The sequence below is a fragment of the Phyllopteryx taeniolatus genome, chromosome 9 (assembly GCF_024500385.1).
Source record: "Phyllopteryx taeniolatus isolate TA_2022b chromosome 9, UOR_Ptae_1.2, whole genome shotgun sequence".
Classification (NCBI taxonomy): Eukaryota; Metazoa; Chordata; class Actinopteri; order Syngnathiformes; family Syngnathidae; genus Phyllopteryx; species Phyllopteryx taeniolatus.
The window spans coordinates 22995057-23013136 of NC_084510.1; the positions used below are offsets into that span (position 1 = coordinate 22995057).

Below are 18080 nucleotides of genomic sequence, written 5' to 3' on the forward strand. Positions count from 1 at the left end.
GTGTGGCAGTAATCGGGGCTCAGGTATCTGGTTCAAATTGAGATCAGAATCCAGAAGACAGTCCATGTTAGCTCTAAAGAACAGGGTTGAAGAATCAAATGGAAAATGCAGTAGATCTGAAGAGGCAGTGTGTTTTTGTTTTTTTTCCTGACAACACATGCTCAGATTGACAGCAGCCGAGTCGGGCACATAGCAAGCGACCGGCACTATGCGTTTCCTCTTTGGGGAGCGTGTTCACTTGACATAGTGACAAACGACGGCTGACCTTTGCACCCTGCACTCCACTTAATAAGGCACCTGCTCACTCGGGAATGTGAGGCACCCGGGATTACACACTTTAGTTTGTGCTGAATCACTGTGACACACAGCAGGAGGCAGCTTTTTAAAAAACATCTCTCCTGTCTATAACTTTGTACTCAGCATCGTTACGTCTGGATTAAGCCTTCCATAGCATTGTTTTTCTCTGCACAATCAACTTAAAACTATTTACACCTTTCCCAGTAGGCTATACACGGTTTAATACGCTACTGTACACTTTGCTGCGATAAAACCATAATTCGAAAGCTTGTCAGACCAGTTTTTATCTGAAAAACATCATCGTAATAATAATAATTTCAAAAACACGTCACAACCATGAAAGCGTATCTATATATTTACATCACTTGCATCTTACACAACACTCTAATCACAGTTGCACATCTAAAAGTTTCATTTTCATTTAAAAAGAGCAACTCGAATGATTTTACAACATGATGTTCTGCAGCAGCGTTGTAGTTAAAGAGTCCTCATAGAGGCTTCAGCTGTTCTGAGAGAAGAGCCTCTGGACTCTTGCATAATGATTGTCATACCATAAGAATCAATCCACTTTGCCAGACTCCAATATCGGAGACAGTGGATGTATCTATGTATAAAGCACAATGTATATGGAGTAACAAGGCACCAGTGGCCGGATGGCATCTGTCATCAGAAGCAGATTAATGTATCTCCGGCAGCTTCATTGCAGGACGGAAGCCAAAACTACTAGTGGAAACTTGTGCAGAATGTTCAGAGTGAGAATCGTGTTTCTCCTTGATATCTTTACTGAGTGACACTGTGAGCAAATGCACAAGCAACTTGACTCTTGGATTTCTCGTCTGGTCCACACCACCCACATTTTTTGTTTTGGAACCCTTGACAGCTGACAAAACAAGCAGAGCGATATTTGGACCCGCACCACGCTACAGGGACAACACCATATAGTCGCACTCTTAGATACTACATGTTCCATACATTTAATTGAAAAAGTGTAGACAGAAACAAAAAAAGAAAGAAAACCTCCAAGGCAAAAAATGTCCTTGGTTAAAAAAAATATATAAATCTATGGGTCAATGTCAATATAGAATGCCTTAGCAGAATCACTTAGTCATCATGAAAATGTAGCAGAATACTGCAACTCCAAGGTCTTATTATAAGTGGGCCCAACATTTGATCACATACCAGGAAAATTGTATTTATTTTCATTGGATGTATGTGATTTTGCCATGTCCCAAACACCACTCAGTGTGTGCAATACAGGAAGTAGTTAAATGATACTAAATCCAGGTTTTTTTTTCGTTTTTTTCTTTTTTTTTTTTTTTTTTTTTTTACATGGTTTTATCATCCACAACAAGTTATTTCATAAAACGAGTCATTTTGGTTATGTATGTTCCATTTTCATGAGCATATTGAACATTTTGCAAGAATCCCTGAAATTGCTATCTACCCTGTCATTATACAAAAACTTGTTTTTTGATTAGTGACATTTCTACTAGCATTTTGTATTTTTTCAATGGAGGCTGAAACAGCGTACATATTTTCATTTATGTTTTGTAATTTTCATCATGTTATGTGTAAATGGATGTTGTCAAACTCCGTCCACTCTGTCAGTGAAATATCAATTGATATAAAAAAAAACTTCCAGAAATTAGAAATATATTTTATATATAATATATTTCTAATTTCTGGAAGTTTATTTTTTTTTAAATATCAATTGTTCTCTCTCTCTGTGTGTGAGTGTGTGTGTGTGTGTGTGTGTGTGTATGTGTGTATATATATATATATTAAAAAAAAATAAAAAAAAGGCGGCACGGTGGACGACTGGTTAGAGCGTCAGCCTCACAGTTCTGAGGACCCGGGTTGTGTGGAGTTTGCATGTGCATGTTCTTCGCGTGCCTGCGTGGGTTTTCTCCGGGCACTCCGGTTTCCTCCCACATCCCAAAAACATGCACGTTAGGTTAATTGACAACTCTAAATTCCACCGTGCCGCTTGTGGATACTTTATATGATTAAATACATTTCATTACAAGTGTATAAAAACTGCTATCACTGGTAGGAACAATAATTAGCCAGAGCTGAAAAATGGAAAATATCAACAGCATTTAATCACCAAAGATATAAACATTGAAATATCAATTTGTAATGTGACTGACAAAATGTTTACAAAGTTAAGCTTGTTGTATTCTGAAGATTGCTTTGCATACAAAAATGAGGTGGCATGATGGGAGGCTGGCACAAAGAGCGGAACAACTATCCCCCGTCGACGACAATGGAAGCCAAATGAAGAGCAAAGTTAGTGCAAAAAACATTGAAACATTCTTTCATAGACAAAGACAAACAGACAATATATTGTAATTTTAACTCTGGATCTTTTTGTGAATTGCTTGTTGTGCCCGCGTAAGTGTTGTAACATTCAATACATTTCTGCCTTAAACAAATATACAAATAAATACATAGATAAAATAAATACATATTATAAATTAGATAAGCAACAAATACATTAATTTCATCAGGAAATTCCTTAAGATCCTTTACATGCCCCTGCATTCTTTTATTTGATTATTTTTTACTTTTTTCCTAAATAAATGACATGTAATCAGGCAGTTTGTTTACCAGCTGCACCTTTTGTGCTTCAACCTCCCAGCATAAAGAAATAAATACATAAGTGCGTTATTGGCTTCACTGAAGTCAAACTTTGTTCCTCATTCATTTCCACAAGATGTACCCAAAGGGAATGTTTCATATCCAGTCAACTATGTACACAAAACGTGTTTCAAGTGTTCCAAAACATCATGCAAATAAATAGTGGTCCTTGAAAACAAAACTACAACACTGACTTTAATACTTTGTGGCTTATCAACACTTTTGCTCAATATACAGCAGTGTTGTTTTAAGACCTAAGTTCAAAGCCGAGGGGGTAAAAGCAGTTTTTAGTTCTTTTTTTTAAAGCAATGTTTCCGGCAAACCTCTCCCGACCATGCTGAGGGACAGTAAAGATGCACAAGAGTAGGCGAACGGCGCGTACATAAACATCCTAAACATTCACTTGTTTCAGTCATTCGTGGCAGAAAAGGCGGGAAACTGGAGAAATTGTGCGCGACGTGGTAGAAATGTACGAAAAGCGACAAAACCTGTGCTTTGATTGGAGGCCCAACCACAGGGTCACGTCTCAACAAACATTTTCCCATCAGGTGCCCACATGCTTGTTCTGTGCTCTTGAATGGAAAGTCTCGTTTGTACTTGAGGAGCAATCAAGTGTCGTTTGTCCACGGCAACCTCCACGAGTCCTTCGCATGGCCTGCGGGATGCAGGATGAACGTCAATGTAACACCCAAAGCGAGTGCCGCAAGGCACTGCGAGGCGGAAAAATCATGCGTACAGAGGAAAAAGACACAGCAGCGTTCTCCTGCAGCATGGTTTTGTACAGGAACATGCTGAGAACACAGAAAGATGCCGAGAAGCTACACTCCCCATACAAGAAACAAACACGAATGCGTCATTTCACTAGTGTGGAATAACATTATGCATTCATGATGGAAACATTTGGAATTGTTAACAAATTGGAATTTGTTATAGATTGATTTGGGTACAGGTTCTTTACGAAACACTTCAGTTCATCAGTCAACCAATCCCTGCAATCCCATAAATCAAACTGGATTGTAACATTTTAAAAAACTTGAATGTGAAGTCAAGGCTGTCTTTTTTTATCTTATAAAGAGCAAAATAGGAAAAGTGCTGTTTGCCGGAATTGAGCTATAAAGCCTTAGTGTATGTTGTGGATGTTTATCTGTTTTCATTCATGTAAAATCTTCCGTCCATCAAGATATCAGAACTCGTGAGCACTTATCCGCATTGATTGAATTGAAGTGTGAATACTTTATACCACCAGGGCACATAGAGCATCAATTCACGTCTGGTATTATTATGCTGTAAGGTTCCGGAAAGAAAGAGATAATAAAGAGCTCCACATCACCTCATTTTGGCCCCAAAGTGAAGAGTGTTCCAGTTGAGTGCTTGTTGGTTGCCTCATTAAAGGAGCATTTCTTCTGAACATCAAGCCAAACCCCCCTCAAAACAAAACAACCCCAAAGAGCTGATCTACAAACTTGCTTTGGGTACCTGACCTTGAGTCGACATGGAAGTGAACGGCGGCACGTGTCAGTGGTGGAAGAAAGGCAGAATGAGCTGAAGAACAAGAAGGACCCCTACGTAGGGCTGCACAAAATGTGCCCGTCCGCACTCGGAAGTATTTTCCTGCAATCAACAAGACATATGACTCATATTATACACACAAGTTTGACTTACAGTACATACTGTGCATCTAGGCCTGGAAGTATGTAGACAATGGCGGCGTTATCATGACCCCAGTGATCGTGATTGAAGTGGAGACTTTCGGCTTTAATTTAACAGGTTTCAAAACAAGTTGATATTTACCACGTGGGGATTACAGCCATTATACGTTCCTTCAGTGTCAACACTTTTGGAAGGAAAACGAATGGAATAGTCTCCAAATTCGGTGACTTGATTTTAACCCAATAGGGGCTCAAATATGGTTGGTGGGCCACATGGGGCCATTTCCGTTCTTTCATCTGGACAACGAAGTATTTACATAATCAATATTTGTTGCATTAATTTTCATTCATTTTTCCTCATTAAATATTGAGTTAATTAATTAGAATTATGAAAGGTGAATGGTTATTTATTCTTTTATAAAAATCAACAATTTTATATATTTTACTTACAGATGTTAAAGTTTTCCGTTTTTGTTTTTTGTCTTTTATTTTTACCCGATGTATGAATGCAATGGCCCATCCCCCTATTTCTTATCAAACGAGGCCCTTAAGCATGCTTTTCGCTTACTGAAGACAAAAGTGAACGCAACAATACCCCAAAACAAAAGAAGCAAGTGAAGGTGCGCTGCAATGAAGGCCTCGCAATGCACGGCATGCGAATTGGTTATATTTACAATGATGTCAAACGTTCAAACGCTTCCTGAAAATGAACATCTCGTATTGTACACCCAAAATCTGTAGTTGCTAAATGGTAAATGGTGTGTTTCTACTCACTAAGGCACTGAAGTCAAGGCAGGTTGTCGGACCTCTCCGATATCGTGCGTTGCTCAGTACCTCACAAGGATTTTCTTCCTGGACTGAGAGTTGTTTGTTGGTTGAGGAGACCAACGGTAACTTTATTAAAGTACATCACAGTGGGGTGCGTGTGAGAAAGGATACACTCCGTCCTGACTTGGCTCAGCCTCTCTATCTCACAGGAGCTGCAGGGGAGCGTCTCGGCGACCACAAAGAGGAGGTTGGTGTTTTCTATCCGCTTGGTGTGGAAGAGCCTGAAACATCCCGAGAGAGGGAGAGAGAGAGAGACTCGGATGCAGCATGTGTGCAGCGCACGAGATATAGCAAACATTGCAGTGAGGTGAAATGAAAACCACACCGCGAGCAGTTGCCGCAGTCCTGCAGCACGTTGTACGAGTTGGTGGTGTTGCTGAAGAAGAACTGGCTTTGGATGGTCACACAGCTGCTCGTCTTGATTTCAAAGCCTTCTACGAAGATGTCATCTGGAAGGGAAATGCGTCCCCACATTATCTACAATAACAAAATGTAATGTGTCCACAAAAAAGGCACATTTCCCCCAAGGTTTGATGTTATTACTACACGTATAAAAACACTTTGTACCATGAACATTACTGTATCTTTACAGCCACTGTAACGTTTAAGCCAGTCAAAACAAGTTTGACAGAGTGAAGTCTGTAACTATCGTATGTGCATAAGTTATCCGAAAAGACATCACATTGGGTAAACCTACGCAGTGCAATCTAATGACAACCAATACAAGAGCTATATCAACAAATCCGAAAAAAATTATACCTAACAAAATTCTAGGATGGCGGTTTTGATTCTGCCATGTTATGTTTTATTGTGTTTCCTAAAAGGGGAGAGATTGATTGCAAATTAGCACTTTTTGTCTCACTGGCTGAAACAAAGTCATTATGACCTGACAGTGATACTTGATAATTATGATCTGTGATTTTGTTTCTGTTGTGTTAATATCTGTCATCTCTGGCCCCATCTTGTGCTTCGAATACAATATACAAGAAACCACCGCGCCTGAGGAAAAACAACCAATCAGAGAAAGGAAGCGTGACTACCAAGGTGTCAATCATTTGTCGCACAGTCATTGCAGGCACACCCCCGCAGCCTTGCAAAAAGTAAAACTTCAAACTGTAGTACTGTAAAACTCAATTACAAATAAGGTGCTTTTCTGGGCTGACACAGTAACAGGTCAGCCTGAGGCCGCGGGTGTATGCCCTCGAGTGCGCGGCAAATGACTGACACTTCGGAAGCTTTCTGTTTCTGATTGGTTGTTTATGCTTGAGTGCGGCGGTTTCTTGCAAATCAAATTAGACGCGTAAGACGAGGCCAGACATGGCTTATATCTTTTTTTTTTTTTTTTTTTCTTTTTTTTTTTACAGATCATATGTATCATGTACTGCTGTCAGGTTATAGTGACCGTTTTAACAAATACAACAAAAAGTAATATTTTCCCCAAATTACAAATGCCCCTTTTGAATTAAGATCCTTTACATGGCCCTGGTACAAAATATTAGAAGCGACTGAGTATGATCCATGGCAGTTGCATGCAACTGCAAACAAGCACAACGTTTGGTTAAATTAAAAACAACTCTGACTTTGGCAATCAAAATAAACGTTTTTGAAACAGCTGTTACAATGGTTCTCATTAGATTTTGCAGGTGTACTAATGTTGTGGCTGTTGATTGTAAACAGACGCATAAAAGTGTTTCAGTGTTAACAGGACTCAACACAGAAATTCATATTTTTGAAAATACGTGGTTTGTTTGATGCAAAACATTGAAAAAGCTATATATAGCATTTCAGATTGTTGGTCTTCTTGTGTCAAATTAGACTCCTTTGGGGAAAACACACACACACACAGACACACACAGACACACGCACACACCTTGTTGGAGCCAGCTGATGTGTACCAGTCCATACAGTAGCTGCTGAATCAAAGACCTGAAGAAAGGATCACATTACTCCTTGTTAAAAAGTTAAAAAAAAAAAAAAAAAAAAAAACAAAGCCCTCAATAAAGAATTTAGCATAATGCTGAGCTGAAAATAGATGCGAGTCGGAAAGAGACAGTGCCAGCTGACGCCTTCGCAGTTTCATGCATTGAAGTCTTGACACAGTTGAGATTGCTTTAAAGGGCAAACTGCGTGCTGAGCTCTCAGTTGATATGAAGTGCAGCAAATTGGGCGGCAGTGGCTAATCTCTAAGGACTTGGGGGGGTTCAGTGTAAAATGGCAACTAGCTGTCGAGGTGCCCTTGAGCAAGGCACTGACACTCGCCCCTGGCTCATGAGGCGCAGCATAGCTTGCATCCCTGCATGTGCGTGATCTGGTTCTCTGCGTGGTGTTGCAATGAGTATAATACATTCAATTTCAATCAAAAAGTGAAGACTCACCAGGCCACCGTGGACGTCCACCAAGCCAAGCTGAGGATGTCGGCGATGGACGGCTGCAGAACGCATCAAAGGGGTTAAGTGGGGCTGTTGAACGCATCCTCGGGCACGGCCACAGACAACAAATGTTTCAATGACGCAAAAATGTCGTAAAATGACCGTGCTAACTCGTTCGTGTGTGCCAAAAAGTGTATTTAAATATGTTTAATTTGGTATACAGTACCTAGGGTCTCTATTTATTTTTCACCTGTAGTGGTTGGGTCTGTATTTGTAGTATGATGTGGAGATTATATATTAATATGATTTTTATTGTCATAACAGCCCTCTGTGGGAAACCATAAGTACAATGTGGGCCAATGGGGAAACAAATTAATCAGTTGAAATTCCTGCATTAGTCTTGTGACGTGATGATTCAAAATGTTAATAATGGATTTTAAGAATGGTTGTGGACAGTAAAATAGGTGCGAGCCCTGAAGAGAATAGCAACAAAAAGAAACAGAGTAATTGACCTAAAAATGCATACAATTGTCTATATTAATAGTTTAAACTCTCAATGTACTGCAAAATACGATTTCAAACGGCTTACGGGTGACTTGAAAAAAAAAAAAACCTTCACCAGAAGTGCGTGTGCATATGCGCATGCAATGACGATTGTCCGTAACTTCCACTGTCAATTCAGGCTAAACCTAGCCCTTCCCCGACATACAAAGTCAGTCGGGATGGATCACTTCACATACTGGACTTCCTCCATACTTGTATATTAAGATAGGGCTTTGGCGGCATCTTGTGGCATCTTAGTGCATTTCAGAGGGAGCATGAAAAACGTGAATAGGTGAATTTTTTTCCATGAACATATACAGATAGTATAATAATAATACTGAAATATACTGTGGTTGTTGTTTTTATCTTCCTTATGGATGAAGGTCTCTATAAAAGAAGCAGAAGACTTCCTCGTACCACAAAGAAGCGTCTCGGCGCTGCACCAGTGTGGCTGCTGCTGACTGGCTCGCATGCTGACTGGAAGTGAAAATTCTGTCGTCGGTTGAAGATGGAGTTGTTGTAGAGGGCGTGCATCAAGTATGGGTCCACATCTCCGAAAAAGAGTCCGATCTGCGAGGAAAGGGTGGAAACAAGGCAACAAACACAGTGGTTAGGCATGAAAATGACTGCTTTATTTTAACTTCGGGGGGGGGGGGGGGGGGGGGGGGTCCGAGGTAAATCCTCGGTTTAAGATGCAGATCTGTTGCTATGGTGGCCAAGTAACCCGAATTTGGACATAAACCAGAATAAACTGCAATCTGTCACTAACCAATGCTAACACAGTAGTCATGTCATAATCACAGACCGGCCAATAAACTAGTTGAGACATAACATATATGTCATATATGTCATTTGCCTTGTTGCGATTTCTACTATTAGCAGAATAATGAATTTGTTGTCAAACGATACCAACCTCAATTCTGCTATCAGCTTGGTCTGTCTGAACTGGTGATCCTTTATGAGCTTTAGTTGGTCACCTTATTAGTTAGCAGCATGTCGCAAAAGTACACAACCACATTCAATGAAATATAGGGAATAGGTGGTAAATATGCATTGCAAGAAGGAATTATATACTGTTGCACATCAAAACAAAAATGTGGATGCAGGACTTGATTTTCTCCTTCCAATAGCTCCATGCCATTTTTCATGATCATTTGCTGCCATCATTAGACCGTGAAGTGTTACTGCACTGACAGAAGCCAGGCCGCAAATATGTTACAGCAATGGCTCGCAAAACATTTTATCACCGAAAAAAATATTTATCTCTCCGTGTAGGCCGAAGTAGTCATCAAAACGAGACAGGTTTTATTCCTAAAATGTATATTTAACAATATTTTAAGCCACTGTAACATAATGCAATGTTTGAACATTACTATACTTAGATGTAGTAAATAAAAACAAGCACTCCTTAAAAGCCTTTTTCAATCCTGACAGAGGACTTCACAATGTGTTGTTCTGTTGTTTTAGTGCTTTTGCAAGAATTTACCTTCACAGGTGTCACAGGCACCGAGCAACTGACCTTTTTCCAGTGATCTCTTTGATTGGACATAACCAGGAAGCCACCATCATCAATGAGGTAGCAGAGGAGGTCCTAAAAGACAAAAGACATAATGTTTTGCCATATTTAAGACTTTTATTGTTCATTATCTAATGACAAACTATACGATCATATCAGCTCATCAGACTCTTCAGTCGAGTTTTGTTGTGACGTAAAGTTCTTACGTCGGTGTTGACCTCACAGTCCATCTCGCAGCTCCTGGATGGTCCGCACTGTGCAACAAAATGTTCGATGAGGCAATCAGATGGTAATGGCGAAGTACTGCAAATCATGTTTGAGTCCTATACCTTGTGTGAGCCTTGTCGGCTGTCTGACACGTTGCTGGCCAGGATCTTGAACTTGTCCACCCACGCTTCCAGATCCAGCTTCACTCCCACCACTAACAGCCACAACAAGTCGGAGAGATCAGTCAAAGGGAGAAAGAAATGGGCAACAGAAAACAGCCTTTTAAGAAAGAAATGTTTCACATGATGTCACAAGAGATAGCTTTTTTTTTTCTTTTTTTTTCTACCTGCAGGTTTGAGAAGCTTGCCTCCTAAATTCACCTCCACAGCTGAACTAACCAGGATTCCAACTGTGCCATTTTCTGGTCCTAACATGTCATCCAAAGCTGTTCAGAAGCAAAAACACAAGATTTCCCCCCCCCAAAAATTGATGAAGCCAATAACTTTAGGTCAGTATGACGTGGTGTAGAACTGCACTGCGTCATATTGAGGATTATTCGTAATTACAACTGTTTGATGTAACTAAACAAAGTAACCAGAGTTTGCAAACACCTCTGCCCCTGATGCAGTGAAGTTGACCACCCCTGAAAAGCACAATTAAAAACATGTTTAACTAACACCGCTCTGACTGAATATTAGCACCGTTAATCCAAGAAGAATATTTTATACGTATCTGGTATTAAATCTCATTCAATTTTGTTGATTGCTGATTTTGTGTTGAACTGTAAGACCAAATGATGATCCACTAAAAAGCCGAGAGATTTGTCACGGCAGGCAAACATGATGATGATTTAATTAACTTGAAGCGCAAACGTTCATGAAAAGCTCAACTAACAATCGGGACTTGATCAAATCGGAGTTAAAATAATATTTTCTCCATTTGGGGACAGTAGAAACAAAAAAAACACGATCTGTTGTCTCCAACCCACAATGAGGCCTTCAAAAAAAAAAATAATAATACACACAATTAATAAATACATTTTCTGCCATAAACCTCTACATTAAAAGAATCTGTAAATATTCTTACATTCTCTAGGCAGAGCTCGGAACAGGTAACCTTTGTTGTCAAGGCTCCTTCGGTAGTAGTTTGAATTGAAGGGTTCAGGGTCCTCATCCCACAACTCTGCAGCTCTTCATACCAAAAAAAAAAAAAAAAAAAAGAAGCATTTATTTCTTTCAAGAATATATATTTTTGATATTACTTAAAGTTACATTTGTTGAACTCACAAATTGGGGAACACTCGTGTTATGCCTCCATCGGTGGATGCAAACACAGCCAAGAAGCCGTACCTGTCGCGCAGCGTTTTATTATTGAACAAGATGAGGGTCTCGCGCCAGATTTTGTGTGCAACCACTCACGAATTAAGATCCTTGTTCTTCCAAACGCGCGAGGCTAGCTGTCCGATAATCCTCGAGTCCAGTATCAGGTTGTGTATGAGCCCTTGGTCACCTAGAATTGAAATAAAATAAACGTGCAGGTTTTAACATCTACGTCCCTTTGACAATGATGGATGTTCCGCCGACAAATTGTGCAACGTACACTCATCTGATTCAGGAGATATTTCCAGCATGAGGGAGAGGAAGTTCTGCAAAAATTGCGTGTTGTTGTCCGAAAGCTGCAGACGCGTGCAGTATTCTCTGCGTGCAGGACAGAATACGCTAGCATCTAATCTCTTATTTACACATGGAAATTAAAAAGCAAAAAGAGAAGGAAAATGTCACCTTGGCGCGAGAAAGACGTGTCCCGAAGATTCAAAGGAGCTTGGCAATAATGACTGCATGTCTGCACCACACAAACTCTGTTACTTTTTATCTTTGCATTCAAATTCTTTCATTGCAACCATATCAAGCGTCGCCTTGGTGTACTTACACTGAAGCTGAAGCATCACATCACTGAGGTCTGCCTGAATGTAGTACTCATTGTAGGGAGGTAGCACCAGCCCCAGACTGCAGGTGGTGTGGAGTAGGAGGGCCGGTTTATGACACGCCAGAAAGCTGCTATATTATCATTTGAAATACATAACATCAGGTTTACCTGTAATCTGTGCCATTGACAGGAGTCCATGTGTAACCTCTGTACACCTCATCAATGTATTGCTACAAGAAAAGAAAATACATGTCATTGCTATTTCTTGTACGGTAACTGTATGTAAATATGCGGAGCGACTCTGAGCGAGCGGCGGGGTACGCCCCGGAATGTTCGCCAGCCAATTACAGGGCACATATACAGTAGACAAGCAACCATTCGCACTCAAATTCACTGCCATTACTTCTTGTCATGTTCTGTTTTACCCACTTTTGTGGCACAAGTGCACAACCTAAAGAGGTGAAATATACAGCGGTGTAGAACCAAACTGGATTCATACGGAGATGTCTTCCTCATATTTTGTCAATCTGATGTAGCCCAATAGGGCAATTCAAAGCATGCTTTGAAATTCTGTCAAAAAGGAGCACTAATATTTTTGAAAAGGCTGAGTTTTAATTCTAATGTAATTATTTTACTTGCCTCATCAACTGACTGCACGATAGTTTTGATCTGCATGTCACCTGGTCGTCCGTCAATCATCTGTCGCCGGATCTACAGCGTGAAAACACAACATTTTTGAAAACACAAGCTTGTTGGCCGGACGGACCCTTGTAAAGTGCACGGAATGTCCGGATCATCTTGAGTCCAACCGTGCTCCTCGCTGCTCCAGTAATAATTCATTCATTCATTCATCATCCGTTCCGCTTCTCCTCACAAGGGTCGCAGGAGTGCTGGAGCCTATCCCGGCTATCATCGGGCGGGAGGCGGGGCACACCCTGAACTGGTCGCCAGCCAATCACAGGGCACACAGAAACAAACAACCATTCACACCTACGGCCAATTTAGAGTTTTCAATTAACCTACACTGCATGTCTTTGGGATGTGGGAGGAAACCGGAGTACCTGGAGAAAACACAGGGAGAACATGCAAAGTCCACACAGGCGGGGCGGGGCCGGGGATTGAACCCCGGTCCCCAGGACTGTGAGGCGGATGTGCTAATCATTCGCCCACCGTGCCACCCAGTAATAACTTCAAACAGGAATTGAACAAGGGCAAGGAACATTTTTGAAGCACTAAGTGCTGACCTCCTCTTTATTGCTGTCCTCCACTTCTGCATCCAAGAAGTCCAGTGTCACAGGTTCTGGGAGATGCACCAGCTGAGAGACAAAAAGAGCTCCATGGTGATTAACTGGAGAATATTAAATAGTGTGTCTGCAAAACCTTACTCATACTGCTAAATGCACTTATATAAAAAGTATTTTCTGGGTTCTACATCACCTTGGGCTGTAGATTGGGATGAAGAAGAAGATATCCATTTGGGTCAATTGCAAATATGTAACCGTTGGCCCCGAGCTGTTGAGGAAACAAGAACATTAAGCCCAGCGGATGAAGAAATGGAAAAATAAGAACTAAACAGGATGAAAACAAATTCGAGAAGGAGATTCAAATAAAAGGGTCATACACTGTATTGTGGCGTCAGGCGCTTAATCTCATCGAGATGCACGTCCACTCCCATGACGCCTAAAATCAGCTGGTTCTGAAAGCGCAAGTTAGGTCAATCACGCCACGCTTGTTGTAACGGCACCAAATTTTCCATTCAAAATATTACAAGTGATTTTCTCTCTGTAGTATTATACATCAGCACTGCATTGTCGTCATATGAGTCTCCATAATCTGTGCATATAAAACCACTGAATATGTCACATTACCTGTAGTTTGCCATTCATAGTGAGATTAAATACAGGCAAAGTCCCAGTTACTACCATCCCAAGACCCTGCAAAAGTTAAAAGACAAAGGCCCACAAGTCATTTCAATTATGATGAATCACTTTAAGTCTACACTCAAACCAAAACAAACAAACAAAAAAACAGCTTTACGTCATATTTTTGACCTGTTCCACACAATTTTGTTTTGTTTGTTCACCACAAAGAATTGACTTAATAGTGGATCAACTTAATATTGTTGCGTCAAACGAGCAAAATGCATTCGGTGTGAAACAATTGAGCTGAATGCAATTTTGAACTTAAAATACAACATGATAAACTCACCAACCATAATATTGGGTACACCTACATCTATCCATCCATCTCCTTTCTGGGCAACAGGTGGGGTACACCCTGGACTGGTTGCCAGCCAAACGCAGGGCACAACCATAAAGAAACAACCATTCACACCTACGGATAATTAAGAGTAACATGCATGTTTTTGGAATGTGGGAGGAAGCCAGAGTACATGCAAACTCCACACAGGAAGGCCGGACCCTTGATTCGATGATTACTTCAAAAATACAAAACAGTTCACGATTTTTAGGTTCAATTGATTACATTCTCTACATTCTTATTCGGAAGTCATTCGTTACTGTCAACACGGATAACGATTTGGGATTTAGAGCGTGACGTCAACTTGTGGATTTGAACTATTAATGGCAGGGCTCGCTCCCTATTCCCGTGAATAGTTGGAGGTCATGTGTCTCTATGACAGCGTCAATCATAACCAGCAGAATATTTATACAAAGCTTGCATGGACTCCAAATGCAGGCGTACCTAATAAAGAGGCCAGTGAGTGTTACACATATTCTGGTTGTGGGGATCGTGCAGTCTCACCAAAGCATCCTGATACACATTGGTCCACTGGACCTGCTTGGCCTCGTCGCCTGCAAGAACCATGGGGCGTCCCAACACATCCAGGTACTCCTGACAGAGCGCAAACAAAAATGTTACAGGTTAAAGGCTGCATCTTTGGAACATACAGGACAAATAGATGAAGATGTGTGCGCACATGTGTGTGTATGAGCGCCACAAGGCGGAGCGGACACGAGACGTACCCACCTGCGTGTTAATCCTTATGGCGCACAGGGAACGGATCTCAAAATAGTAACCTGGTGAGAGAACGAGGAATACCGTGTGGAAGAGATGAATTGGGCAATCACATTTTACGCAACATAAACACAAAACATGATGTTCACCTTTATTGGTGCATGCGATCCACTGTAAGGGTGTGACATCATAGTTGTGCTGGCCCACTGAAAAGGTGAATACTCGAACCTTTGCGTGAATAAAAGGCGTTTTCATTTAGATGTTTTTTCACCTTTACAAATTGTAGTGTGATGGAGAAAACGTGAGAAGAAACCGACCGTTTTGTTGGGCCAATTGTACTGCATGAAGACATCTTGAGCTCGGTCCTCGCCTCCATCGGTGAAAAGCATGATGATTTTATTGCAGTTGGCCCGTGGGACATTTGTTTTCTGAAGGAAAATTTCTATCAAAACACTCACACCAACTAGTTACAAGATAAGAAGTAAACACAGGAATGTGTGTGTGTTTTTTTGTGTGCTTTTGACAACTAACTGCGTATATACATTTTGTAAAGAAAACCAGCACTTTTTTGTAACATATTGTAAAGATTTTTGATCACCCACACACAAACATTGCAAGCAATCAAGCACTTTTTGGCTCCAAAAATACCAATGTCATGCGAAAAAAGAGCCAAAATGCCAATTTTCAATTGGTTTTCAGATAAGAACTGATATGAGGTGGATAATGAGTATAGCACTTGCATTTAACAGCTGATTGAAGGCAAAATGAAATCCAGATTTGTATTCAGTGGTGCCCTTGGCCTGCATCTGCTGCACTGCTTCTTTAAAGATCTTCTTGTTGCGCACGTTGGCCTGGACGAGATGTTTGAAGCAAGGAACCACTGCCTCTGCCTTGTCGCTGAACTAAAACACAGCAGCACGGTTGACATAAACGGTCCAAAGATAGAGACCCCGCAATGACGACGATGATGATAAACAGACGACCAACCCGGGCCACGTTGACGTAGTCATCATCAGACAGCGTGTCCAGCATCTCCATCACTGACGCCTTGATCAGTTTAAGTGTGAGTCCACTGACACTGCCGCTCCTGGAGGAGGAAGAACATGTCGGGTCATCACGTGGCCAAAAACATGCAAACGCTGGTCGTGGGAAGTACAAACACTTTGTTATTGTACTTACTGTACGTGGATTTTTCAGGTATCTGCACTTTACTTTAAGACTTTTTACTTTTTACTACCTACGTTTGAAAACAGATATCTGTACTTCCTACTCCTTACGGTGTCAAAATAGTTGTTTTTTTTTTTTTTTTAAATGAGGACACGACGTAAAAAAGACATACAGGAAAGAGAAAAAGGTCAATTCAACCGCCATTGAGATTTGGACAGCAGCAACATGGAAAGTGACCTAAGGAGTGTTAACGACAATGACGATGCAACGCATTCAGAGAGCAAGATATTCCCCATCTATGGCCTTATTTAGGAGAATTTGTTTTTAAGTTGTTGCTAAAAGAATGATTTGTGTCTTGTACCAGCCTAAAAACAAAAAAGCCTCTAGCGTTAAAAAAATCTCTGCCTTTATTTGTTTGTTAAATGTTTCCGTTTACTATAATGACCTTGGTTTTGAGTTGCGAGTGTGGTCAGGGAACATATTAAACTCGTATCTCAAGGCACCAAGGCACAGTATTGAGAATAGAATGCATAACTCACACATCGACGAGAATGACCATATCTTTGGGGGAGGAAGCACCTTGGATGTACCTGTGGTGTAAGAGAAGAAAGTATCAACTGTTTCAAGCTGCTACAAATGTACAGTAAACTCCGGCGCAGAATATCGCGGGCGCCGGGCGTTACGTTCCAGAAGACCCACCGCAGTAAATGAAATCTGCGATAGACAAATTATTTGTCTCTGCTAGCATTACAGGTGCCCAGAATTCATTGCGGTGATGATGTAAACTACAGTCGAGCTTGTCGAGTGTGTGCATTAGTTATTCATTGGGGTAAGGTTGGTATTTGGGAATTTATTTCTGTGGCTTGTATTTGAAATGGGTATGGTACCGGTACTGTAAGGTTTCTTTTTCTGTGAAAAACAAGGACCCAATTGATCTTCTGTGAGTCATGGCTGCCACAAAGAGTAATTGCACTCTACTGGCCTTTCAAAAAAAATCTGCAATAAATGAACCGCCATATAGTGAAGGGTTACGATATTGAATGCATGAGATGATTTACCAGGGTCTCCTCCTGACATCATACAGGTCAATTTTATCAGGGGCTTTCCATGGGGTGGCTGCAAAAAAAAAAAAGAAAAAAAAAGCTTCAATGATTGAGAACATTTCACAAAGGTGACATCATGGTAGCGTGCAGCGAACTGCTAGTTTCAAAACTTACCAGGGTAGTAACGCGTCACCCCGGTGGCGCTCCCGAACGCTTGCCACAGTAGTGACGGATCCTCGCGACTGTTCTCCATGAACACTTTCTCCAGTGCCTGGGTCCAGTTGAGCTCATTCAGAATGACTGGCGCTGATGGGAGAGAAACGCTTTGGTATACGTACAGCAGATACGTAACATTCACCCCCAGATTGGGAACTTGCCTCCTTTATAAATGTCTGTGGGAATCTGAACAGCTGTGTAGGAATAGTTGACATTGTTTTTGAAATTGGGGTCGTACACAAACTCCAGTTTGATGTGGGAAGGATTTTCCACTTCAGTCTCTCCGTCCATGGAATACTGTAATAATAATCAAAAGAAAAAACACAGTTTATAAGCCGCATAATAGACTTGCATCAATATTCCGTACAACTGCACTATTAATTGCTAGTCCATTCGACACTAGACTAGATACTTTCTAATAATAACAATAATAATCTGATGTTTTTCCCTTAGCATCTGGAAGAGCATTATAAAGGTAGTTGCTACACCTCGTGAAAAAGTTGCTAAATTTGGTTACCTCAACCCCTTTGCATGAGTGGTTACTTGAAGAATCACTACATTCAACATTTATTTAGGTGCAACTTTTATTCAACTTATGTGCAACACGCTGTAATTGAATCATTTAAAGGGGGTTTGCAATTTTAAAAAAACAACAACAAAAAACACACTTTTTGTCCTATTTGTTAAGACTGTCAGTAGGCTA

At 40.8% G+C, this 18080-nt stretch overlaps 1 protein-coding gene across 1 annotated transcript in view; it reads right to left on the reverse strand.

Moving 5' to 3' along the window:
* Positions 1-2377: 2377 nt before the first annotated feature.
* The window catches only part of LOC133483884 (voltage-dependent calcium channel subunit alpha-2/delta-2-like), a 29938-nt gene continuing 14235 nt past the window's right edge, over positions 2378-18080 (reverse strand). The window contains exons 6-38 of the mRNA XM_061785722.1: positions 17539-17674; positions 17336-17467; positions 17177-17234; positions 16658-16708; positions 15939-16038; positions 15692-15853; positions 15269-15379; positions 15101-15179; positions 14964-15013; positions 14739-14828; positions 13844-13909; positions 13597-13671; positions 13413-13487; positions 13220-13291; positions 12615-12686; positions 12144-12205; positions 11979-12055; positions 11831-11891; positions 11649-11746; positions 11468-11558; positions 11336-11398; positions 11136-11239; positions 10396-10494; positions 10172-10263; positions 10049-10096; positions 9846-9917; positions 8744-8896; positions 7790-7842; positions 7285-7340; positions 5740-5863; positions 5526-5635; positions 5361-5443; positions 2378-4548 (exon numbers count right to left, since the gene is read on the reverse strand). Of these exons, the coding sequence (XP_061641706.1) occupies positions 4453-4548; positions 5361-5443; positions 5526-5635; positions 5740-5863; positions 7285-7340; positions 7790-7842; positions 8744-8896; positions 9846-9917; positions 10049-10096; positions 10172-10263; positions 10396-10494; positions 11136-11239; positions 11336-11398; positions 11468-11558; positions 11649-11746; positions 11831-11891; positions 11979-12055; positions 12144-12205; positions 12615-12686; positions 13220-13291; positions 13413-13487; positions 13597-13671; positions 13844-13909; positions 14739-14828; positions 14964-15013; positions 15101-15179; positions 15269-15379; positions 15692-15853; positions 15939-16038; positions 16658-16708; positions 17177-17234; positions 17336-17467; positions 17539-17674 (2871 nt within the window). The 3' untranslated portion in view covers positions 2378-4452. The remainder of the gene's footprint in view (positions 4549-5360; positions 5444-5525; positions 5636-5739; positions 5864-7284; positions 7341-7789; positions 7843-8743; positions 8897-9845; positions 9918-10048; positions 10097-10171; positions 10264-10395; positions 10495-11135; positions 11240-11335; positions 11399-11467; positions 11559-11648; positions 11747-11830; positions 11892-11978; positions 12056-12143; positions 12206-12614; positions 12687-13219; positions 13292-13412; positions 13488-13596; positions 13672-13843; positions 13910-14738; positions 14829-14963; positions 15014-15100; positions 15180-15268; positions 15380-15691; positions 15854-15938; positions 16039-16657; positions 16709-17176; positions 17235-17335; positions 17468-17538; positions 17675-18080) is intronic.